The following is a 20,933-nucleotide window of genomic DNA, read 5'->3' on the forward strand; positions in this document are numbered from 1 at the left end:
GCGGGTTTAGGTGTATTTAAAAGATGGTTATACTGAACATATTTCAGGCTCAGTTAATAAGAGACGTGAATTATAAACATAGAAACAATGTTTGTGGTAAACAAGGCATGGCTGCATTTCATTATTTCAAGAGGTACTTAAGAAAATCCACTACTAATGACCTTGACTTCACACCAACAAATAACTAGCCTGCATTAGTTAAGAACAAAACAGCATGCTCAGATAAGGGATAAAGAGTAAAACTGTAGATACTGGCTAGTTTCACTGTGGGCTCGTATTTGACAACAGTGAAGAGATCATATGAGGAAGGTCCTGTTCTCAGACCACCCTCCACACTGTGCTGGCACAGCTGTTTGTGTAGCTCCACGCATGTTGTAACGCCACATGATAGTTCAGCTCCATCATTCCAGCTGTCAAACACCCAGGTGTTCAGGCACAACGCAGTGGGAGACCCAAAGGTGTTGACAGTATCCTAGGGCCACTTCAACTCCCTCTGCTTTCAAACAAGAAGTAGCCACATAACCTGTATCAGAACAGAAATCAACAGTTCTTTTCCTTCTATGAAAAGTAACCAGTTTCACTGCTTTGAATGTGGTCACCCAGACTGACTCATCATTAGCCAAGTATCTTGCAAAGAAATCTTACTGCAGCATTTTAAAAGATTAAGCAGGAAAGTTTAGGACAAAATGCTCCCACTTCAATAGCAGAAAACCCCTTAAGTTTCCTCAAATTAAGTTTTTATTTCTACTTTCTTTTGGAAGGTCCAAAAGTTGGTTACCTCTCATGCATATTATTACATAACATTGTAAAATAATAACATTAATAAAATATTAATCAAGCTCATAGTATCAGCATTATTACTACAAAATACTGCTCTTAGGGGAGATAGGGTACAATATTTCGTTTGTTAATATAGTTAGTTTCCTTTACATGTCTTTAAAAAATGCAAGAAAACAAAAAACCCAGGAACTGCACTGTAGCACTGAATGAAAGCAGGAATATTTTCACATCCACAGCCATACTCCGAGCAGCAAGTGCCGTTCAACAACAGCACTGCTCTCCCTAACCCCAAACACTTGAGGACATTTCAACAACATGACTGCTGAGCAGCAATGTCAGAACATTTCTGTAGGATTTGAGAACATATTCTATAGTGAGACGTTCCCTGAAATTCTTGTTACGCTTTATACTCCTAACAAGGAGTTTCAAAACTGCCCAAGACATGACAGAATAGAAGCATATTAATACTGTAAGATTTAGTAAACTTTTAGCTTAATAAAAATATAACATTATTTCTACTTATACTTCTTAATACATATTTCATTTTTAGTTCAGGTAATGCATGAGTGGTTTTTTAATCCTATGAAAATATCTGGTACATGAACAAAAACAGACGGGCTTTTTGCATACCATTAGTTTCTGCAAATTTCTGAATATCAGCCAGAGTTTTCAGTTCTTTTCTTGGGCAAGCTGACACACACAAAGCAAGAGACTTGATCCTCTGATGTACTAGATCAATGTTGCATGGGTCCAAGAAGAATACATACCTAGGGAAGGAAAAAAGGTATATTAGTTCTATTTTAATTAACAATTACACTGAACAAAATCAATTTCATTTCAAACTAAAGGATTCAGCCAAGACTAACTTTCAGTCCACTCAAAAACACAGGAAATTTGGTATTACCTGATTTGTGCTGGTCAAAAGAATTCACGTATTCAATATATGCACCACAAATATATGGATATTTATATACTTCTGGATCACACAGAAAGAATGTTTAACTCGATAAGATTCTAGTCCATTCAAATGGTGTTATTCATAAAACAGCAGCACTTCTAGAACGTCTCTTCACAGATACGAGTCTAAACATTCACAAACAAAGCTTTGCTCTAACCTTAAAATTCACTTCAATACTTCCAACTTTTTCCAAAAAAACCCAACAAACCCCATAACATTGTACCTATACCGCAAAAACGACAAAGTCTATGGTTATTCTAATGAATACATGTAATATCAGTAATTAAGAACGGGTTTTTGGTTTGGATTGGTTTTCCCCACCACTGGTCCATATGACTGAGCAGATTACTTTAGTATTTATTTTGAAATAAAAATTGTTCAGATATTTCAAGTAGAACTATATAATGTTCAAGTACAGTATTTTAAAGAGATTCCGTTTGCTGACTTTCCATGATGAGTCACTATCATCTGAAAACCCAATGAGTGAAGTACATGTTATAGCTTGCTAGCTAACATCACCTCCTGGCTATGCACATTTAATCACAAACACTAACCGTATAGTATTGTCCATTCATGGTATAATACAGATGCAGAATGCTTTTCTATTCTGAAGTTGAACAAGTCTTTCAAATTCCTACAATTCTGGTGATACACTATGCATCAAAATACTCTCTTCATATTATCTAACATCGTCATAGGAAAACACCACCAAACCGCCATATAAAACATCATTTCTATTTTTGCAGTCCTCACGATGGGAATTCATTCTGTAATCAATAAAAATCCTTTCTGCTCCTAGAAAGCATTTAGGTCCTGTCTAAATACTTTCAGTCTATATGCTAACTACTGTCTAACTTTCCCCCACAGAAAGACTGTTCTATTATCCAGTATCAGTACACAAGAAGTATTAGTACTTAGTACAGTCTTACTTCCTGGAAGTCCATCAAAACCCATGTCATCTAACTGTAATGTGGTAATAGACTACTTGCATCTTAAAGCATTCTCTTTCCTTGTCCACACCTCTATGAAAATTATCCAGTACTATTTCCGGTTTTTTACTTAACACCTACCACACATCTCAGGACTCCACAGATCACGAAAGTCTAAGAAGAAAGAGCAAGCATGAAAACTGTCCTGCAGACACAGCCAAAGTAACTGCATGTGACCAATAAGCCACTAATTCCACAGTCTTCCTTTATTTCAAAGAAAATACTCCTGAGTTGATACCAAGACATATGATACTTGTGTTAACTGGAGACTGTTAACAGCTTCCTCTTCATGAGCGCAAGCTCCTGCAGTTGCTATTCCATACTATAAGGGTACGTGGAAGGAGACAGTCTGCACCTTCGAGGGTATCTGGTCAAAGAAGCTACAAACAAGAACCTACAGAGTCAAACCTGACTGACATGTGGAAAGGGAGGCTGTGATGGGAACAAACCTGGTCAATCACACTAATTGGTAAGGATATGTGGAGTATGAAAATTCTTACCTTTGAGCAAGATTATCTGGCTAAGCACTTTGCCAAATTGTGATGATAAGGAAAAGGAGGGAGACACAAAACTTGACCAGTTAGTTTTAATAAAAACAATCACAATAATTGATGGGCTATCAAGAAACTGCAGGCAGGGACTTTGCAACTGATAAGGATGCAAACCCGAAGCTGCAAGGATGCAGGAGGGGTCAGTGGGACTGTGCCAGCTGCTGTGGCAGAAAGGGCTGTAAAAGGGGACAGTTGCATGTAAGCTGATGTCCGTCAATACCATGGTCTGACTGAGCCTGGCGCCTGATCACTGCAATCTGTCCTACCATCTTATTAAATCCTTCCTTAACTAACTGCATAGTCTCACTCTCTATCCTGTGTGCACGGATGCTGCAGGGACTAAGTGCCAGCTACTGGGGGGACCAGCGTGACGGATTTGGTGCCAGCAACTGGAGTCAGACCAGGGGTTTGGGTGCCCCAGGCCTGTGGTGTCAGCAACCAAACTGAGTGGGGTCTCAGAGCCAGCAACTGGGGCAGGAAGGGGTCTTGGCCACCAGCCACTGAGGTAGCAACCATGTGTGTCCAAAAAAAAAAAAACCGGCTACAGAGACAAAGGGCTCAGCGTAGGTGGCTGGAGCAGGACCATGGGTCACAGTCCATGTGGTGTTGGCTGTTGGCAGGGGCTGAGCATCTTCTCAGGGGCTGAGTACCTTCCCCAAAGCAGGTGTTCACATGTGTAACTCATCAGCAGACTCCAAGCTGTACCAACTGGTCAGTAGGAGGCTGTGGGTCCAGGCAGATGTGTCAGGCGGTTGGAGGGTCTGTGCCGGTGTTCGAGAGGACCTGTGAGTGTGGGGTGCCTGTGGGACAAGTGTGTGAGTGATTGCTAGTGAGCACCCAGCTGGACCAGCTGCCGAGTAGCAGGAGCCATCGGGTGGGTAAGGAGGCCTGGGATTGGGGCAGGGGTGCCAGGTGGGCAGGGGGGATGTACTGGTACTTCAGGGATCCATAAATGTACCTGTGCTTGTGAACCTGGAGAGCGTCATGTGTGCCTGCACTGGTGACCTTCTGTCTCTGCCAGCCCACAAGGAGGAGGGGATGTGGCTGGCTGTGCTTGTGTTTATGTGAGTCCCACACCGTGGGCACTGCTGAAGGCAGCGCCTTGTCAGTGCCAGTCCATGTAACCCACCAAGTCAGTGTTCCACTTATCTGTCCACTCACATCCCTGAGCCCAGACAGAGACCCTGGGTCCCAGGATGTACTGGGCTGGGCTCTAGTGGCTGGACAGGAGGCTCCTCTGAATGTCCCTTAACATGTGTTACCTAAAGAAATCAAGTCAGGAACGTCAGCATTAACAAGCTAGAATCCAGAGCATTTCTACAGTGATTTAAACTGAAGGGCCAAGCTGTAATTTTAATGGCCAGAAGAAATAAGAGTATTTTGTAAAATAAACTTGACACTTCTAACTCAAGCTGGAAATTTAGAAATACAATGCAACTATAGTGCCATATGCAGTTTTGACAGAAGTAGGCTGTGTTGGCATACCCTTAAACAGACACTTGTATTCAAACATCACATTGCATAGCTCAGAGACAGCTCTGACAGCAGTAAGGTGACTGCAAAGCAAACTCCAAGCTAGCAAATCTGTGGCTTCAATCCATGGTTTATGAAGACAGAAGTAAGATTTTTTTTTTAATTTCTAGCAGCTAAAACAAGAATCAAAATGCTAGGTACCAGCTTTACAGAGAAAAAGGTATTTTGGTTTTTGTTTATAAAGCCTACTTATTGAAAGTAAGTGATTTTACTGCAGAAAATTCCATACTGTGTCACCACACAACAGGTTTTATTTCTCACTGGAAGAACATACTTACATGCTTTGTGCTGCAATTTCAGTTATTTAGAATCAACAATAGACTAATTGGTTGATAAGAAAGTAACCTAAATCAGCAATACAAAGACTGAAGTAAGCAAAGTAATCACATTGTTAGAAATGCTTCAACACTGCAAATGAAAATTTGGTTGCTATATGAAATTCAATATATCAGATTTTCAATCTAGGAAGCTTCTTTATGAAATACCAGCCCTGCAGACAGGGACTTGGGGGTACTAGCAGATGAAAAATTGGACATGACCCGGCAATGTGTGCCTGCAGCCCAGAAAGCCAACTGAATCCTGGGCTGCATCAAAAGCAGCTTGACCAGCAGGTCGAGGGAGTTCATTCTGCCCCTCCACTCTGCTCTCATGGGACCCCGCCCCTGCAGTGCTGCCTTCAGCTCTGAGGCCCCCAACACAAAAGGGACACGGATCCGTTGGAGTGAGTCCAGAGGAGGCCCATGAAAATGATGAGAGGGCTGGAACACCTCTCTTACGAAGACAGGCTGAGAGAGTTGGGGTTGTTCAGCCTGGAGAAGAGAAGGCTCCAGGGAGACTATAGCAGCCTTCCAGTACTTAAAGGGGGCTTCTAAGAAAGACGCAGACAGGCTTTTCACAAGGGCCTGTAGTGACAGGACAACGGGTAGCAATTTTAAACCAAGAGAGGGTAGGTTTAGATCAGCTATAAGGAAGAAATTCTTTACTATGAGGGTGGTGAGGCACTGGAACAGGTTGCCCAGAGAAGCTGTGGATGCCTCATCCCTGTAATTTTTCAAGTCCAGGTTGGATGGTGCTTTGAGCAACCTGGTCTAGTGGAAGGTGTCCCTGCCCATGGCAGGGAGGTTGGAATGAGATGGTCTTCCAGCCCAAACCCATTCTATGCTTCTGTGATTCTTTGATCTTAACAATCCACTTTTCTGAAAACCAAAGTTTGTTAAAAGAAACTCAGAAGTACGTCATGATGAAAAAGTTACTTGAGTAAAAATAACTGCATGTAATTTTTAATATGCCTACCTCCTGTCGCCATAACAAAAATCAGAAATTTTAAGCTCATCTTTAATTTTAAGCTGATTCTGATACATAAAAGAAAATACGAAAAGAGCTTAACTTTTCAAAAGCCATGGTGACTGAAAATAAGGTCTAGTTGTCCGTCCTGAGGCATGCGATTCAAAATGAACTTTAGTACAACTTTTCAAAATGCATCTTTTCTTTTTTTTACAGATCTATAGGATAGCCTTCCTTATGGTTTACTACAACGTAGAGCTTATATTGCAATGTGTTTCATTTTTCACTTCTGAAAGAAAAATCCAGATTTCTAGGCAAGTAACTAAAAATATAATTTCAAAATGACCAGAGGTTAAAAAAAAAAAAAAAAAATCAACAATTTTGGCTTCTGACTTGGTAGCGTTCTAGGCAAGTGTCCTATTACCTATGCATGCTCATGAGAAACATAGCACTCTCCTCTTCCATTGCAAAAAGAGGAAGACAAAGCATCATCATCATTTTGTGTAGTACACTTTGACTCTGGAAGCATTGTGGCAAACCATATGAACAAGTCTATGTTACCTTCAAGTATTTTGTATACTCTTATATTTGCCAGTGTCACAGATTTTCTATCAGCCCTCAAGGTATCTCTTTATAGGCAAATGAGTACTTTACAGAACATCCTTTGCTGTGATCTACAAGCATCTTATAACAACAATTGAGAAGGGAATTAAGTGATCACACCCACTCTAAAAAATTATGGGTAGGGCATACACAGTTCCACTCAGCAAAATTCTCTGTATGTGTGCTGCAAACTCTCCCTCGGTTTTCCAACTACCTATACCCCAAGCATTTTCCCTGAGTCAAAGGCATTTATTAAGGTGGAATGCCACCCTAACTCTTCCCTATAGCGGCACATGCACATCTTCTCATACATGAGTGAACAGCACACACTGAGTTCTGTCCTAGCAGCAAAGTACTGGTGATCAAAAATCAGACTGAACTAGCATTTCAGGGACTTATATTTGGCTGCCATGGTCACCATTTATTTGCAAATAAAAGGTCATTTTTTAACTCCCTTATAACTGCCAGAACTTGAAAAGCAAGCAGCTTATTTGAAGCAGATAGGTTTAATGACAATTCACTGCCAGGGCTAGACTATAATACCATGTCTGACTCTAGAGCACAGCCTATTAAAGCTGTACTGTTTTCTTTGTAAAAATAAAAATATGGCTGATTCACTCTTTGTCAAGGAGACTAGGCAGTAAAATCCTCCTTCCCAACATTTCATCTCGCTGGTTTCAGCATATCTGATGCACATGGATCAAATCATACCCCTGTGGGGACTCTGCTCTTCACCCTTACCACCCAGATTTCCATATCCACACAGATCACATCCATTTCACTTCCTTATTACAGTGCCTATGGGTTGCTGTCACTTACAAGGAAGAAAATGTTATTTTTACAGATGATTTTGCTTTTCTGCCTTGGACTGGGAAATGAAGAGAGAATTACCCTGCAAGCAGACTGAAATGAGAATAACTTCATGTTTCCAGAACCACATTTGTAGAGTTTAAAGCCCTTTCTTTCTCTACACAAACTGAAATGTACAGGCAGGAAGAAGAGTTCATTTTTACACTCTGTCTGAAAAGTACTCCTATAAAATTGCATGAAATAGTCCCATGAACTGCACCTCAGACACTGCAAGAACTCCATCTGCTAGAGACAGATGCAAAGCAGATAGTTTCTTCTGAAAAATATCCAAGCAAATTTAAAAAGCTACAGGGTATAAGAATGGGAAGGATCACTCGCTTATGTAAGAACTGGCCTCTTCCAAAGCTGGCTATGCTGGACTGTACCAGGCACTTCACTGTGAACAGTCATAGAATAATCTGCCTTAGTAAAAGGTTTGAGTGTATCTATTCATTTGCTTAGGTTATGATACCTTTATTAGAAAAATAAAATCCTTTTGAACCTTAAGACTTCAACAAGCAATGGTCTCTGTCTCTTAACTGTGTTAAAAATAGTCTCTATTTTAATGTCTGTCTTTCGATCTTGCCTTTACAAGAGGAAATCACTTAACAGTAATGGATGTTTCTCCTAAAGACGGTCTGATTTCTGTCACATGTCAGAGACTATTACACTATTAATTGTTACATTTCTATAAGGTGTCAGTTTCTTTGCCTTCACACAAACTCAGACACCATTTCTTTCTAAATGTAAGTTTAAAATTATAATTTTAAAATTCATATTTTTCTCTCACATCATAAGACTGATAATTTTGTGCTGAATACACTTGATTTTAGAAAGTGCTAAAATATTTATATTAAAACGTAGGAAAATTATGCCACATAAGTTTTAAGCCCTTCAACCCTCCTGGAAGCTGTGATTAGATCATGAAATTATTCTTTTCATACAAGAAATCTGTAAAAAGTTTCAAGCTATTTTATTTAACTCAAATTCTTCTAGTAACATATCAATTACCTAGCCACATTAAGTCTTAAATCAGATATTTAGAAATCTTTAGTATGGAAACTCCAAATAAGCAGATCTTAGGAAAGCATCCTTCCAAAATAATTAATGCAAATTATGGATCTTCTGTTAGTCTGAAAGTAAAGTGTGAAGTAAAAGGCTGTAATACTCAGATATTAAAGACTTCTCAGCTTTTTGAAGTAATCAACAGTGAACATCTTTTTTTGTCAATTAATACCACAGTTCTATAGTTAGACTAAATAGTTCACTTTATCAAGTCACCCAAGTTGCACAATGTACTCTGAGCACTGACTGGCAGACAGACCTCAACGGACATTCACAGGTTTTCAACCTGTCAGTCCAGAACTTTAGTTATTCAGCTCCAATACTACTGCTGCATTATGATGTTTTTCTGCACAATAGACAGGAAACACCTGTGCTGGTTCTGACCTCTAAGTACGTGTTTTAACGTGATACTGCTTAATAAGAGCTGTGCGTTGCTTAAAAGTTTTGTGCATTTTCTCTACAAGCCACATATATATTCTGCTTACAGTTTAAATTTTAAAGTCTCATTTTAATGTGTCGGATATATCCCATCTCCCCCTAAACTCAGTAGCAGAAACTGAGTGTATAACATCAAAAAGAGAACCATTTCTACACAGATATCAAAGGCCTTCTCCCAAATCTGAGAATACCTGTCATACCTAAAACTTGTAACAAACAAGATTCTTCAGTGGCCTGATACAATCTTCTACATGAAGTGCACACTAAGAAAGGGAAATTCTTCAATGTTTTAGCTGTACTCATATTGCTCATCTGTCAACATCACTCTGAGTACTGTTGTTGGTTGGTACAGAAGATGTTCTCTAGGTGAGTAGAGTAGAGAAGGACAAGTAGGAATGAGTTAGTATATCCCTTTTCCCATTTTATTGAAAACTGCTCTCCAAGGAAGAAAGGTTTTGCCTTTCTTAGTTTACAGAATGAAGCAATTGAATCACATACTCACTTCTTGTGTGTAAGGTCCAGACCACTGTTGAGTATTCCCTCCACCTTGACATTTTTCTGTCCACAAATATTTCCATAACTGTCATATCCCGAAAGCAGTCTTGCAGCTGCTCCTGTAGCTATTGAAAAGCCACAGATAAAACCCTGGAGGAGAAAAAAAATCCAGTTTAGTAATACTCCGTTTGACAGCTGGGAGAAGTCAGTTTAATTCATTTGTTTCTAAGCAGAGGTTCTTTAAAAATTCGTTCAGACTGAAAAAGGAAAGACAATGACCATCCGCAGAGAACTGCTGTACAATCATAAAATTGAATGCAAGCCAAAAGAGAATTCAGACATCTAACACTGCATATTATCCAAGCATAGTTAAGAATCTTGTAGGTGTTTTTTTGAGAGTTGTATTGTCAGTAAGTGGTGTGTCCAGCAGAAGGAAGGCCAAGGGCAGGCAGTGAAGGCGAGCTACAAGCAGAGCTGATGTTGTCAAGGGTTAGTATACATCTTGGAGGATTCCAGACAGTCCAGATTTTCTTGTTTTAAGATTTTTTTTCTTCCTTTAAATTATGTGCTTTCAAAGACGAGCTAGGATGAAGAGGTCTATCTGACGTAAGCTCCTTTTAAGGAAATCCTCTAAAGCAAGTGAACAGGTCAAGGCCACTATGGTTCCAGATGCTGGGTTCAAATACAGGAAAGAAAGAGACAGAGCAAGAGAATCCAAAATGACTCAGACAGAGTAATGTGGAAAATACTCAATATCAGGCAAGTCTTGCTGTGAACTTGCCAAGATATTTCACTAGCAAAACCAAGATCAAAGCAGTGACTGTGTGAACAGAAGACTGGTGCAAAAGAACTATTAGCTTCCTAGCAACACCACTGGCAGGGAGAAGTGAACCATCGGCTCACTCCACTACCATCAATGAACTGTTTTTACAGACAAGGTAAGATAAGATTTGAGAAGCGGAAGCAGAGTAAACGGCTGGGACAAACGTGTGGAGCAACTGATGGCAGTGACAGGATCAGATGAGATGATGACAACAGGTAACGAAGTCGGTATGGAAGAGTTAAAACGTGGGTGGCTTTAAAGGGTTGAAGATACAGGACAGTGACCTTCTGTGATGGACAGGTTATCACTATAAAGAAATTCCAGACAGCAAGCTGGTCATTATCTTTCTCTTGCCAATGCACTAATGCACTTATAGACTTAATACTCAAAGTGAAAACATGGGCAAAGTGAGCAAAAGGCTATCAAAAGTAATAACTGAAGCTGATTTCCATCACTAACTTTCAATTTCTCGGATCCCTTACTATTCTGTAAAGGACATACTAGCATGTATTTTACATGCAATAGTTCTTAAGTTCTTGGCTGGTTCAAGAATTTTTTCCCTATACATAGGGTAAGGGAAATCATGCAATTCTCCCCCCATCTAAGCTAATTTACAATAGTGCGGGGTACCTGATTTACAACAGCATAGTACCCGACCGTTCAGGTAAAGTCCCCTAGAACAGTAACTAACAGAGCAATTACTGAATTGGGTCAAATGCTCTGTATATCATATTGCTTAGATGGGAAAATCTTGGACATTCACCCACAGCAGACTAATTTATAATTGGGGGAATAGGTAGGTATAGACTGAGTAACCAGGGAATACCAATAAAGGCAGGAAAAAAACAACCACAAAAGAGAGATATTTGTTTCAGGAAGTACTGTGCTTTTTACGATTTTATGATATTCACATTATAGTGAAAATATAATTTGTGTGATTTAAACAAAATGTTATCATGTTTGCATTTGAAGCACAGCCAAGACAAACACTTTAGGGAAAAAAGGGAAAGAAAAAGAAATTGTTCAGTGGAATGATTCCAAAGACCAGAGATCAAGTGACAGTAGAAAAGAAAGCTGACAGCACAGAAGTCCCAAACTCCTAAGGGTTACTGCTTGCAACACAGCCATACAAGACAGTGACAGACATTCTCTGTTTAGGAAGAACAGCATACATAGGTCTATCAAACAAAACAAGATGAAAAGAAGTGTGTTTCTAGTTTTCACTAATCTGCAGCTCTTGGAGGTTTGTTTTTTTCATATGAAGTGCACAGTGTTGTGAGGCTGTCTTGAGAAAGGTGGTGGTTTCATTACACAGGACAAAGCTGGGATAACTCAGAAAGAAAGATCTTACCATTAGTAACATGGTTGTTAATAGTAGGTGCTTCTACTAAGCATCCAAGAAAAAAAACAAACAAACAAACAAACAATTGTTTGACTATCAGAATCTTTGTTTCTCAGCAAAAAGTTTACCGTGATTCGCAGAACCATTTACCAGACTCAAAGCTATCACTTCTGGGACACCCACAGTCCCATAAGGACCCCACAGACCATAAGTCAAATGATACCTCACCATGCTGAAAATCACTTAGAAATGAAACTAGAGTTTCAGTGGAAGAGGAGCTGGAGCAAGAACTGGCACAAACAATAAGTTATGGATCCCTACCTTTGATATGTACATACTATGCATTTCTGTTCTACAGCTGATGGTTCCCACGCCAGTACACCCTGACCTTACCCAGTGACTAAGTTACTGAAAGGTTTTAAAACTCTTTCTAATGAATGCAAACTCTTCAACTATGTAACATTCACAGAATCCTTTGAGTTTTACTCACCATTCCTACACAGAAGAGGATGAATAAGAGCAGCCATGGTACATCTGTGCAGCTGTGGTCCTCCAGAGGCTTCCACTCTCGTTTGGAGCTCTTGTGTGAAAAGAGAGAGATAAGGTTAACAACGCTTTTTTGATTGTCTTCTGCTCGTAACAGAAAAAGGCAGAAAACGATTCTTCAGGGCACTAACATACAAGAGGAGTTCTCTTTAAACTCTGTTATAGCTGAAGCAGCTTCATCAGAAAACTTAAACAGTTAAGGCTCATGAAAGACACTTCAAAAAAACTGCCTCCACTGGAAGCTAGATCAACAACTAATTATTTATCCAGAAAACAGGGAGTTTACCCAGGAATTTACAGCTATTTATCCACAAAACAGGTTATTTTCACTTATTTTTTTATTAACAGAGAAGAAAAACTAATGGCATAGAATCAACAATATCTGCTGTTGCAGTATTCCACAGCTACCTTCCAGTAATCTGCTCTCCAAGAAGAATAAAAGGTTAAACTTTTCAAAAGCTCCTAAGTTTTAAAACACTACTGTCAAGTTTAACAAGTATAGTGAACATAGAAAGGAGGTAATAAATTGCTGTTAAAGGAACAGTTCTCTACCTGCCAAGAGGCAGCTGAGCTTAACATTTCAGCAAAGAAATCCCTAGTCAGTATTCCTCAGGTGCCAGAAAGGAAAGTTGTGCACTTAAAGGTTGAAATACTCAATAATGGAGGTTCTATTGCAAAGTATAAACAGGCAGTTGTAAGCAATTCACATAGTTTGCTGCTCATGAGGTAAAATTTCTCAAGTGTGTATACACTGCTAAGATAATTAAATTCTGCTTAAAACAGTCATTTTGCCATCTAGGCAAAACGTTTTTAAGAAAAGAATGATTTTAAGAAAACAATGAGTATTGGCTGTAGCACAAAACTAACCACCATATCAGAATTTGTTTATTGTAACAAAAACATTGATTATAGCTACTTTTAAAAATACACAGTTACACAGACAAGCTGTTTCAATTACTTCTCAAATACTAACTGTTCACACATGTCTACTAAGACCCAAAAAATGCACACATTGTTTTCATACTTGAGGAAGAAAAGGAGATTGATACAGGGAGAATACAGAACAGTTCTCTTCAGAGACAGAGCAAAAGGGGTAACCTATTCAAATTTTGAATTTCTTTTTCCTCTCAAGACTCAGAAGCATCTTCAAGACTTTGTTGACAAGGTAGCAAATGTCAGTACTGAATTAAAACAGAATGTTTGGACGAAATGTCCACAGCTTTTATCTCCAGTATGTATTTTTGCAGATTTTTATCCAAAAAAAGCTATAGCATGTAACTCTTGCGATACTAGCAGGTAATTTTTTGGTATTCATTACTTTGTCTTTTGATAATTCACAAGCACAAAGCAACTTTTTCAAATACTACCATTAGAAAACTACAAACTGGGTACAATATAAATTAAATTCTGCATGCACCATGCTTCAAAAAGCACAGTTTTCTAAGTATTTCAAAGTCTGGCTTTGCATTAGGGAATTCCATGCTACTTTTGCAATCTTGTCTTAAGGAAGTTCCACGTGCAGATGTTATATTTATATTTTTAATTCAAACTCTGCAAATTCACTCTGAGCTCTGAACAGCCAAACTTCTTTTTATTTTACTCCACAATCAGTGGCGAGGTGCTAAAAGGTCACATTATGCACTCTACTACACTCATTCAACAAAAACTTTCTTCTGACCCTCACACTCAAAACTAACACACTATTCAAACTTAACATTTACAAGAAGATTGTGACATTTACATTGTTACAATTAGCATAACCATAACTGCATAAAATATGTAAAGGTTCACACTTCCTATTCCAAAATCTACTCCAAGAATTCTGGATTCTTTAGAGATTTACTTTTATTTACAAACAGCAGAGATAAATTTCAGCTATAGCTGCACCTTCAGAGTAAGGTGTCCTTGACAAAAGAGGGAGCAGTAAGAGGCACTGCATAGTGTGGTTGGTTTGTTTTGTTCTCTTTTTTTAATCCTCTCTGTACCATCTGCAAACAAAAATCTTTTAATAGGATTTTCAAAAGCCATTGGGCATCCTCTGGAATAGCTGTGGCAAAGATTTGGGTTGTCTGATAGTCACAGTTACTGTAAGTGATACATTTTGTTTACTAAGTGGACTGCAATTTATATGTCAAAAAGAAACTTGAAATGCCATGGTGTAGCACATAGTTAGGTTACACAGAGGAATTAATTCTGTGTCCATAGTCTTTACTCTGCTCCAAAACATACTTTAAAAAAAAAATAAATAAAAAAAATTTAAACAAAAAGTACCCGTGGAAGCAACTCAAAAAGTATTAGATACTTATCAACCTTCAATTTAACCACCCAGCATACTAACGTAGTATGAAATTATAGATCTTTAGAACAACACCCTCCTCCAGTAGCCTGTCCAATCTTTCTTCTCTACAGACCTTGCTGCAACCCAAGCTGGCTGCCATTATCTACCTGCTGTTTTCTTCTCAGTTGCTTCCTTGTTTTCTGGATTCTCACTGAATATTCTTCCATAGCTTCACAGCCCTTCATCCTCATCTTTGATGTCGGCGTCTGTATCTCTCCAGTGACTGCTTCCTGTCCACTCTACACCCTTAAGACGTTTACTCAGATAGTGATATTCATACTTGGGCAACACAAATTGCTATTCTATGGTCAACATAAGGTCTAACAAGTGTTGTTTGCTTTGCAGTCTGGAAACTATGCTTTGTCTCTGTTGTAACTGAAATACCATAAAATTTTAGCAGACATGCTTTGCCTGCAATCCTAAATCAGCACTTCTACTCACTTCAGCTTTTCCTCCAGGGAGATTAAGAGCCTTCAGTATTTGCTGATGCAAGAAAGCTAGACAACCTAGAGGAAAAAGACAATTTTTGGAAATTATTTGATTCATTTTGAGTTTTCTCTTAAAACAGATCTTTCATAATTTATGCTATGTGCTCTATGGATATTATTGCCATTAACAAAGCACTGTTTTGACAGCACAGAGAATCAGGAGCACTATCAGTCAAGTCTGGAAAGCAGGCAAAAGCGTCTGTCTCTCCAAGACAAACTTGCAGGTTGTGAACACTTTTCCTGCCCATAACAGCTCTTCTGCATTGATTTTAAGAGTTATTACTCAAGAACCCAAATGAGCATGTTCAGAAGTTTACATCTGTATATTCCACAGAAGACTTGGTAAAGTCAATGTTTCTCAAAAACAAATCAGAACCATTGGGTGCAGCACAACTTTACAATTACATCTTAATTCCACACCTAGAAAGTTGGATGACTAAAGTTAGGCTTTCTCTTGCAGAACAGAAGTGTGAAGAACACCAGCACATTAGCTGTTGGTTTTCTAGTTGAATTCAGAGCTATATGGTCTAAAGACAGCAAGCAGTTGTACGCAAACGCAAAATAAAAAGCGGCTATTTTCATCGTATTCATTGCACCCAGTCACTTCAAAACAAACATAGAAATTCCCTCCTCCAGATCTCTTTCTGCTACTTCTGAAATACACCTTTGCCGCACCGAACAGCAGGTTTGAATTTATGTGTCTTCTGCATACTGTAATATACTTCTTCACACGTATCAGCATAGCACAAAACCAATGGTTACCACCTTCACTGTTAGCTGTAACAGCTGTACTGGATGCTACCATACAAGCACTCACCTGCCCCAACCAGAGTGTAACACACACATAAGAGCACAAAAAAGTGTAAAAATATGGCATGTCAGTAGGAGACTACAGATGCAAGGAGTGACAGAGAAATTTTTTTTAAACACAAAATGACTCATGCAATGTAAAAATTCGGAGTGATGTGACTGAAGCAAGAAGACAAGTAAAGAACATCTGCAGTACCATGTATATGGATAATCAAGTTGTTGGTAAGTAGCAAAAAATGTGAGTAAGATCAGGATAAAGATGGAATTTGCCATCAAAAGAGGATGTTGCAACATCATCAGAAAGGCATCAGAAAGAAATCCTAAAATCTTGTGGTGACCAGATTGTACGTTTCAGGAAGAAGAAAATGAAGCTGCTACTGAGACAGGTGGGCTGAATTAAGGACAACGCAGTGAATAGCCTGAGTCACATCCACTGGATGAAAAGGAGATACACAGAGAGGTTAGACTCTAGGCATTACTTCGGCTAGTGAGTTTAAGCTAGCAACTGGAGAGTACAGGACTATTCCAATTTGCATAAGAACACACAGGTTGTAATACCATCATAGTTTCATTCAGGTAGTTAAGGACAAAAAATAAAAACAAACCAGAACAATCAAATACAACCCTCACATTTTTCAGCCCAAAACAAATCTCGGAAGAGACTCAGGATGAAGGATGTCCCATCAAAATCCTACAGGAAGATTCACTAGTCATGAGAAAGAGCAGTCTTGCAAATTGCTAATCTAATGCTAAGACTACTATACATAGTGTTAAGACAGCCAAGAGAAGACAAAATTTTAAAGTAATGTCCACAGTCAGCAAAGCCAAACTGAGTCAAACTTCATGAGATACCAGTCACACGAGCTATGCTGTTCTGGCTCAAGACAATGCTTCCAAGTGCAAGTGCTCCTGGAAGCTCCACGTCCAGCATAACCTGTTCATTAACCCTCCTCGTGAGTAATGCTACATAAAACCGTACATGTAGATGAAATACAGTGATCCAATATTCTTCTGCTTCAGCATTTGGTTTAAATCAGTTCCACTTCAAGTCAAAAATAACAGAAAATACGACAGAAAAGTTTAAAAATTATTTCAACAGAGAAGTGCACAAATAATTTTGACATTCCTTCTTAAAAAGCAATAAATTCTTTTGGTTTAGTTTCCTTTTTTCTTTCAACCTGCTTCTAACACAAGATGAAGATGCTGCAAAACATCCAGTTCTCCATTTGCAGGCATTGAGCCTAAGCCTTCCTATTTCTGATGCTTAGAAACGGCTGCTTTTTTTCTATTGAATACAAGATATGGCATTTTGACTCACCTATCTAAACAATCAGACCTAGATTTACAAAGTTTTTCAGATCCTAGCATACTCAGGCACTTCAGCATTTGGCCCATTTCCCTCTTAGGAGCTCGTAGCATGCTTTAAGGATGGGACTTTTCAGGACACTTATGATTTCTGAAACTTCTGTTGGTTCAACTGGTGGGTTACAGTACTGCCAGACAGAGACCTAGTGTATGGAAACTTCACCACTGCTTTCACCATTTACATTCATTCATCATGTGACCTCTCCTGAAAGACTAGGTAAATTCACAAAATAAATCCATCCACTACTCTCCGCTCACCAACACACACTGAATTTTTAACCACTTATGGCTCTTAGTCTCCCTTCTATATTACACCCATCTTCCAAGTTTTTAATATCTCAATCACAACAGCAACTGCATGCCCTTTACAAAGATTTCCTCCCTAAGACAATTCACAAAACTTAAGAAAGTTTAAGACGCATCTTCTTTTCACAGAACTGTTGTGTTGGGCTGTCGATTACAAACACTGGTATGCATGAATATCTGAACTCCCGTTTGTTCCTCAAAATGGTGTCTGTGGCTATTCTTTTCAGTGGGACATAGGTTTAGTTTGTTTTTTAAGCACAGAACCCAGCTAAAAAACAAATTGATAGCTCTAGAAGGCATAGAACTAGTTAGGATTGATTTCCTTTGGTCTCTCTGCACGGTACAATCAGATCCTCCGATACTTAACAAAGGGAAAGTTCTGATCATAGTTCTTTATGCAGTGGAAACAATTCCTGATTTTTTTTCCCCCCTTTCATTGAGGTTTTCTGATATTTAAGACTAACTCAGCTTTTGTTACAGCCCCTTTCTCTGCAGCAACAGTTTGACCTCAATCTTTCATCAGGCTCACAAGAATGCAACTGAGTCTTTGAATCAGCTATCACCACTGAATTAGCTATCACTGCCAAGTTAGCTAAACTGGATCAATGATTTTTAAGAGTTACTTGGGTAGGGAACAAGTAGTTTCCTGAAGGAATGAAATGTGTGTAATCTGTGCCAAAGATTTTTTTTTTTAAAACATAAGTTACCAGCAGTTTAAATTACTACAAAAGGATCACAGAAGTTAACTTTTCTAATAGCTTTTATTAATTTAGGGTTTTTTGCTCTGCAGAGAGAATCACTGTAGAAAAACTTCGACTATTCTGTGTTATAATTTCTAACTAGTTTCAATAACGACAAGAAGACACTGAAAATTTTGTGGTGCAAGGTTTTTTTTTGTTTTTAAATTACTGTTTTATTGTACTTTGAAAAATCCTCAGGGATATTATTACTGATGTGGCAGCTTAACATAATTTGTTATAAAACCCCATCCTAAGAACCACATTCATCTAAGTACATTCCTTTCAATTCTCTGTTGTTTTATCATCTTGATGTAACATCTTAATTCAGAGTATAAGTGACTGGAACTCAATACAGGAGAGAAAATAGAAATGACTGATGTTTGTATATGTAAATCAAGGAATTCAGAAATGACTGTGTAGTTATGAGTATCTATCTACATAGGAGACAAACAGCCACAGTGTGCACACAGCATTACTAAACAGTCCTTAGAGGTAAAAAAGGATACTCATTCTGACCAGGATCTTTTGTGGGAAACTGCCATTAAGTCCTGCAGAACCGATCTTTCCTAGAAGGAAGGCTGGTTCTGATAAAGTGCCAGAGATGCAACTGATTGTATGAATAGCATTCAGTTTATTCCAATAGCATAGTGAGTGCATAATACACCTACTAAGCAAGATCAATGCTTCAGAACTGGTGAGTCCGTTTGCAATATCGTGCACACCACAAAATGGCACATAAGGCGCGGTCCACTCTTGAGTTCTCCCTGGGAAATGGGCAAGCGAGGTTAAAAAGGTTGCTACCAAGAATCATCCAGTCCAAAAGTTGTCATGCCAGCAAAGTTTAAAACTACAGCTTCACATGCTATTGAAATATCCCCACACTGCTACAGAAAAGACCGCTCTTGAAACATTCGTCAGCATTTCCTAATGACCATTTGAGAGGCTAATTCTTTACTCATTTTACAGATCTTTACAAGCTAACAAACAGTCCCAGTCATGTGCTGGCCTTTATCATGAAGCACATTACGTATGAAAAAGAGAAACCACAATTTACTAGTTTACCAAAATGTTTTCAATGCAAGACTGTAATTCTTCAGTTTATCAGAAAGCATGGCATTTTCCTCTCCAAGACATGACACACATGATTCAGCAGCGGTTTAAGAGAAAAATCAGCAGCAAATATATATTGTCCTAATGAAACTTCTTCTATATATGAACAGATCTTAATTCTACAGCCTAAAGAGGAAGAGGAAATGACTCCTGACCCCAAGCATTAATAGTTTAGGACATTTCTACATCACTCTAACCTGAAGCCTAAAACCACGACATAAGACCCCTATTCCATAAGTGGCTGCAGCCATTTTGACATCAAATGAAGTTACCATCCATTCTTCTCCTTTCATTATGAATGTTAAACTGCAGTGAATAAGATGACCGGTATACTGCATCTGAACTACATTTTGACCAGAAAGTGGTTAAAAACATAACATTATACCAATTACAGGTATAGACTAAGTGTGTCTCACTATAAACACGAATCAGTAACTGCTTCATGAAAACAGAGTATTTCTCTGCATATACAAACGACTTAGTAGATAATGACTAATCTGAACAAGTGTGTAAAACATCAGAAAATAAAATCTAGCAAGTTGTTTCACATTTTCAAACAAAAGCATTAGGCAATTTTTAGCCTGTTAAATACACTGCACAAAGGAATTAATACTGAAAGGGAGGAAAAAGACTTGGACATTTTCTAACATCCTCATAAATAAACAGAGACTGGAGTCCCTGACAACGCCAATATGAAGCTCTGTGTTTGTTATCTCTAGGGAGAATGAAGTCTATAACTACTCTAGGATCTTCTATTACTCTTAACGATTGGATTACACTGTTCCTGAAAAAGCCCAAAAAACCTAACCCCCCAAAAAAAAACCACTCACTTCTCCACTCTTCTGAGAACAAAAGTAGCAACTTGAGTAAACTACTCTGTATAGAATATCATATTCATATATTTCTCTCCATCATCTACCAGCAGTCTTGGGTAACCGGTGAGGTCCCAGACGACTGGAGGCTAGCCAATGTGACGCCCATCTACAAGAAGGGTTGGAAGGAGAATCCAGGGAGCTACAGGCCTGTCAGCCTGACCTCGGTACTGAGGAAGGTGATGGGGAAGATCATCCTGAGTGAGATCACAAGGCATGTGAAGGACAATCAGGGGATCAGGACTAGCCAGCATGGGTTCATGAAAGGCAAGTCCTGCGTGACCAACTTGATCTCCTTCTATGACCAGGTGACTCACTTGGTAGATGAGGGAAAAGTTGTATATGTGGTCTACCTGGAATTCAGCAAGGCCTTTGACACTGTCTCCCACGGCGTTCTCCTGGAGAAGCTGGCAGTTCATGGCTTGGACAGGCGTATCCTTCACTGGGTGAAAAACTGGCTGGCCAGCCATGCCCAGAGAGTGGTGGTGAATGGAGCTAAATCCAGTTGGTGGCCGGTCACAAGTGGTGTTCCTCAGGGCTCAGTGTTGGGGCCAGTTCTGTTTAACATCTTCAATGATGATTTGGACCAGGGAATTGAGTGCAGCCTCAGTAAATTTGTGGACCACACCAAGCTGGGTGGGAGTGTTG

The 20,933-nt window shown here is 39.0% G+C and overlaps 1 protein-coding gene across 1 annotated transcript in view; it reads right to left on the reverse strand.

The window, feature by feature from the left end:
- Positions 1-15,100, reverse strand: part of LOC104160031 (choline transporter-like protein 1) — a gene marked incomplete at both ends in the record, with an annotated part of 36,278 nt that extends 21,178 nt beyond the window's left edge. Inside the window, 5 exons of the mRNA XM_009698083.1 lie at positions 1,411-1,547; positions 9,553-9,695; positions 12,201-12,290; positions 14,702-14,833; positions 15,036-15,100. Of these exons, the coding sequence (XP_009696385.1) occupies positions 1,411-1,547; positions 9,553-9,695; positions 12,201-12,290; positions 14,702-14,833; positions 15,036-15,100 (567 nt within the window). The remainder of the gene's footprint in view (positions 1-1,410; positions 1,548-9,552; positions 9,696-12,200; positions 12,291-14,701; positions 14,834-15,035) is intronic.
- Between the last annotated feature and the right edge of the window lie 5,833 nt (positions 15,101-20,933).

Source organism: Cariama cristata, unplaced genomic scaffold (genome assembly GCF_000690535.1).
Source record: "Cariama cristata isolate BGI_N322 unplaced genomic scaffold, ASM69053v1 scaffold4174, whole genome shotgun sequence".
NCBI lineage: Eukaryota > Metazoa > Chordata > Aves > Cariamiformes > Cariamidae > Cariama > Cariama cristata.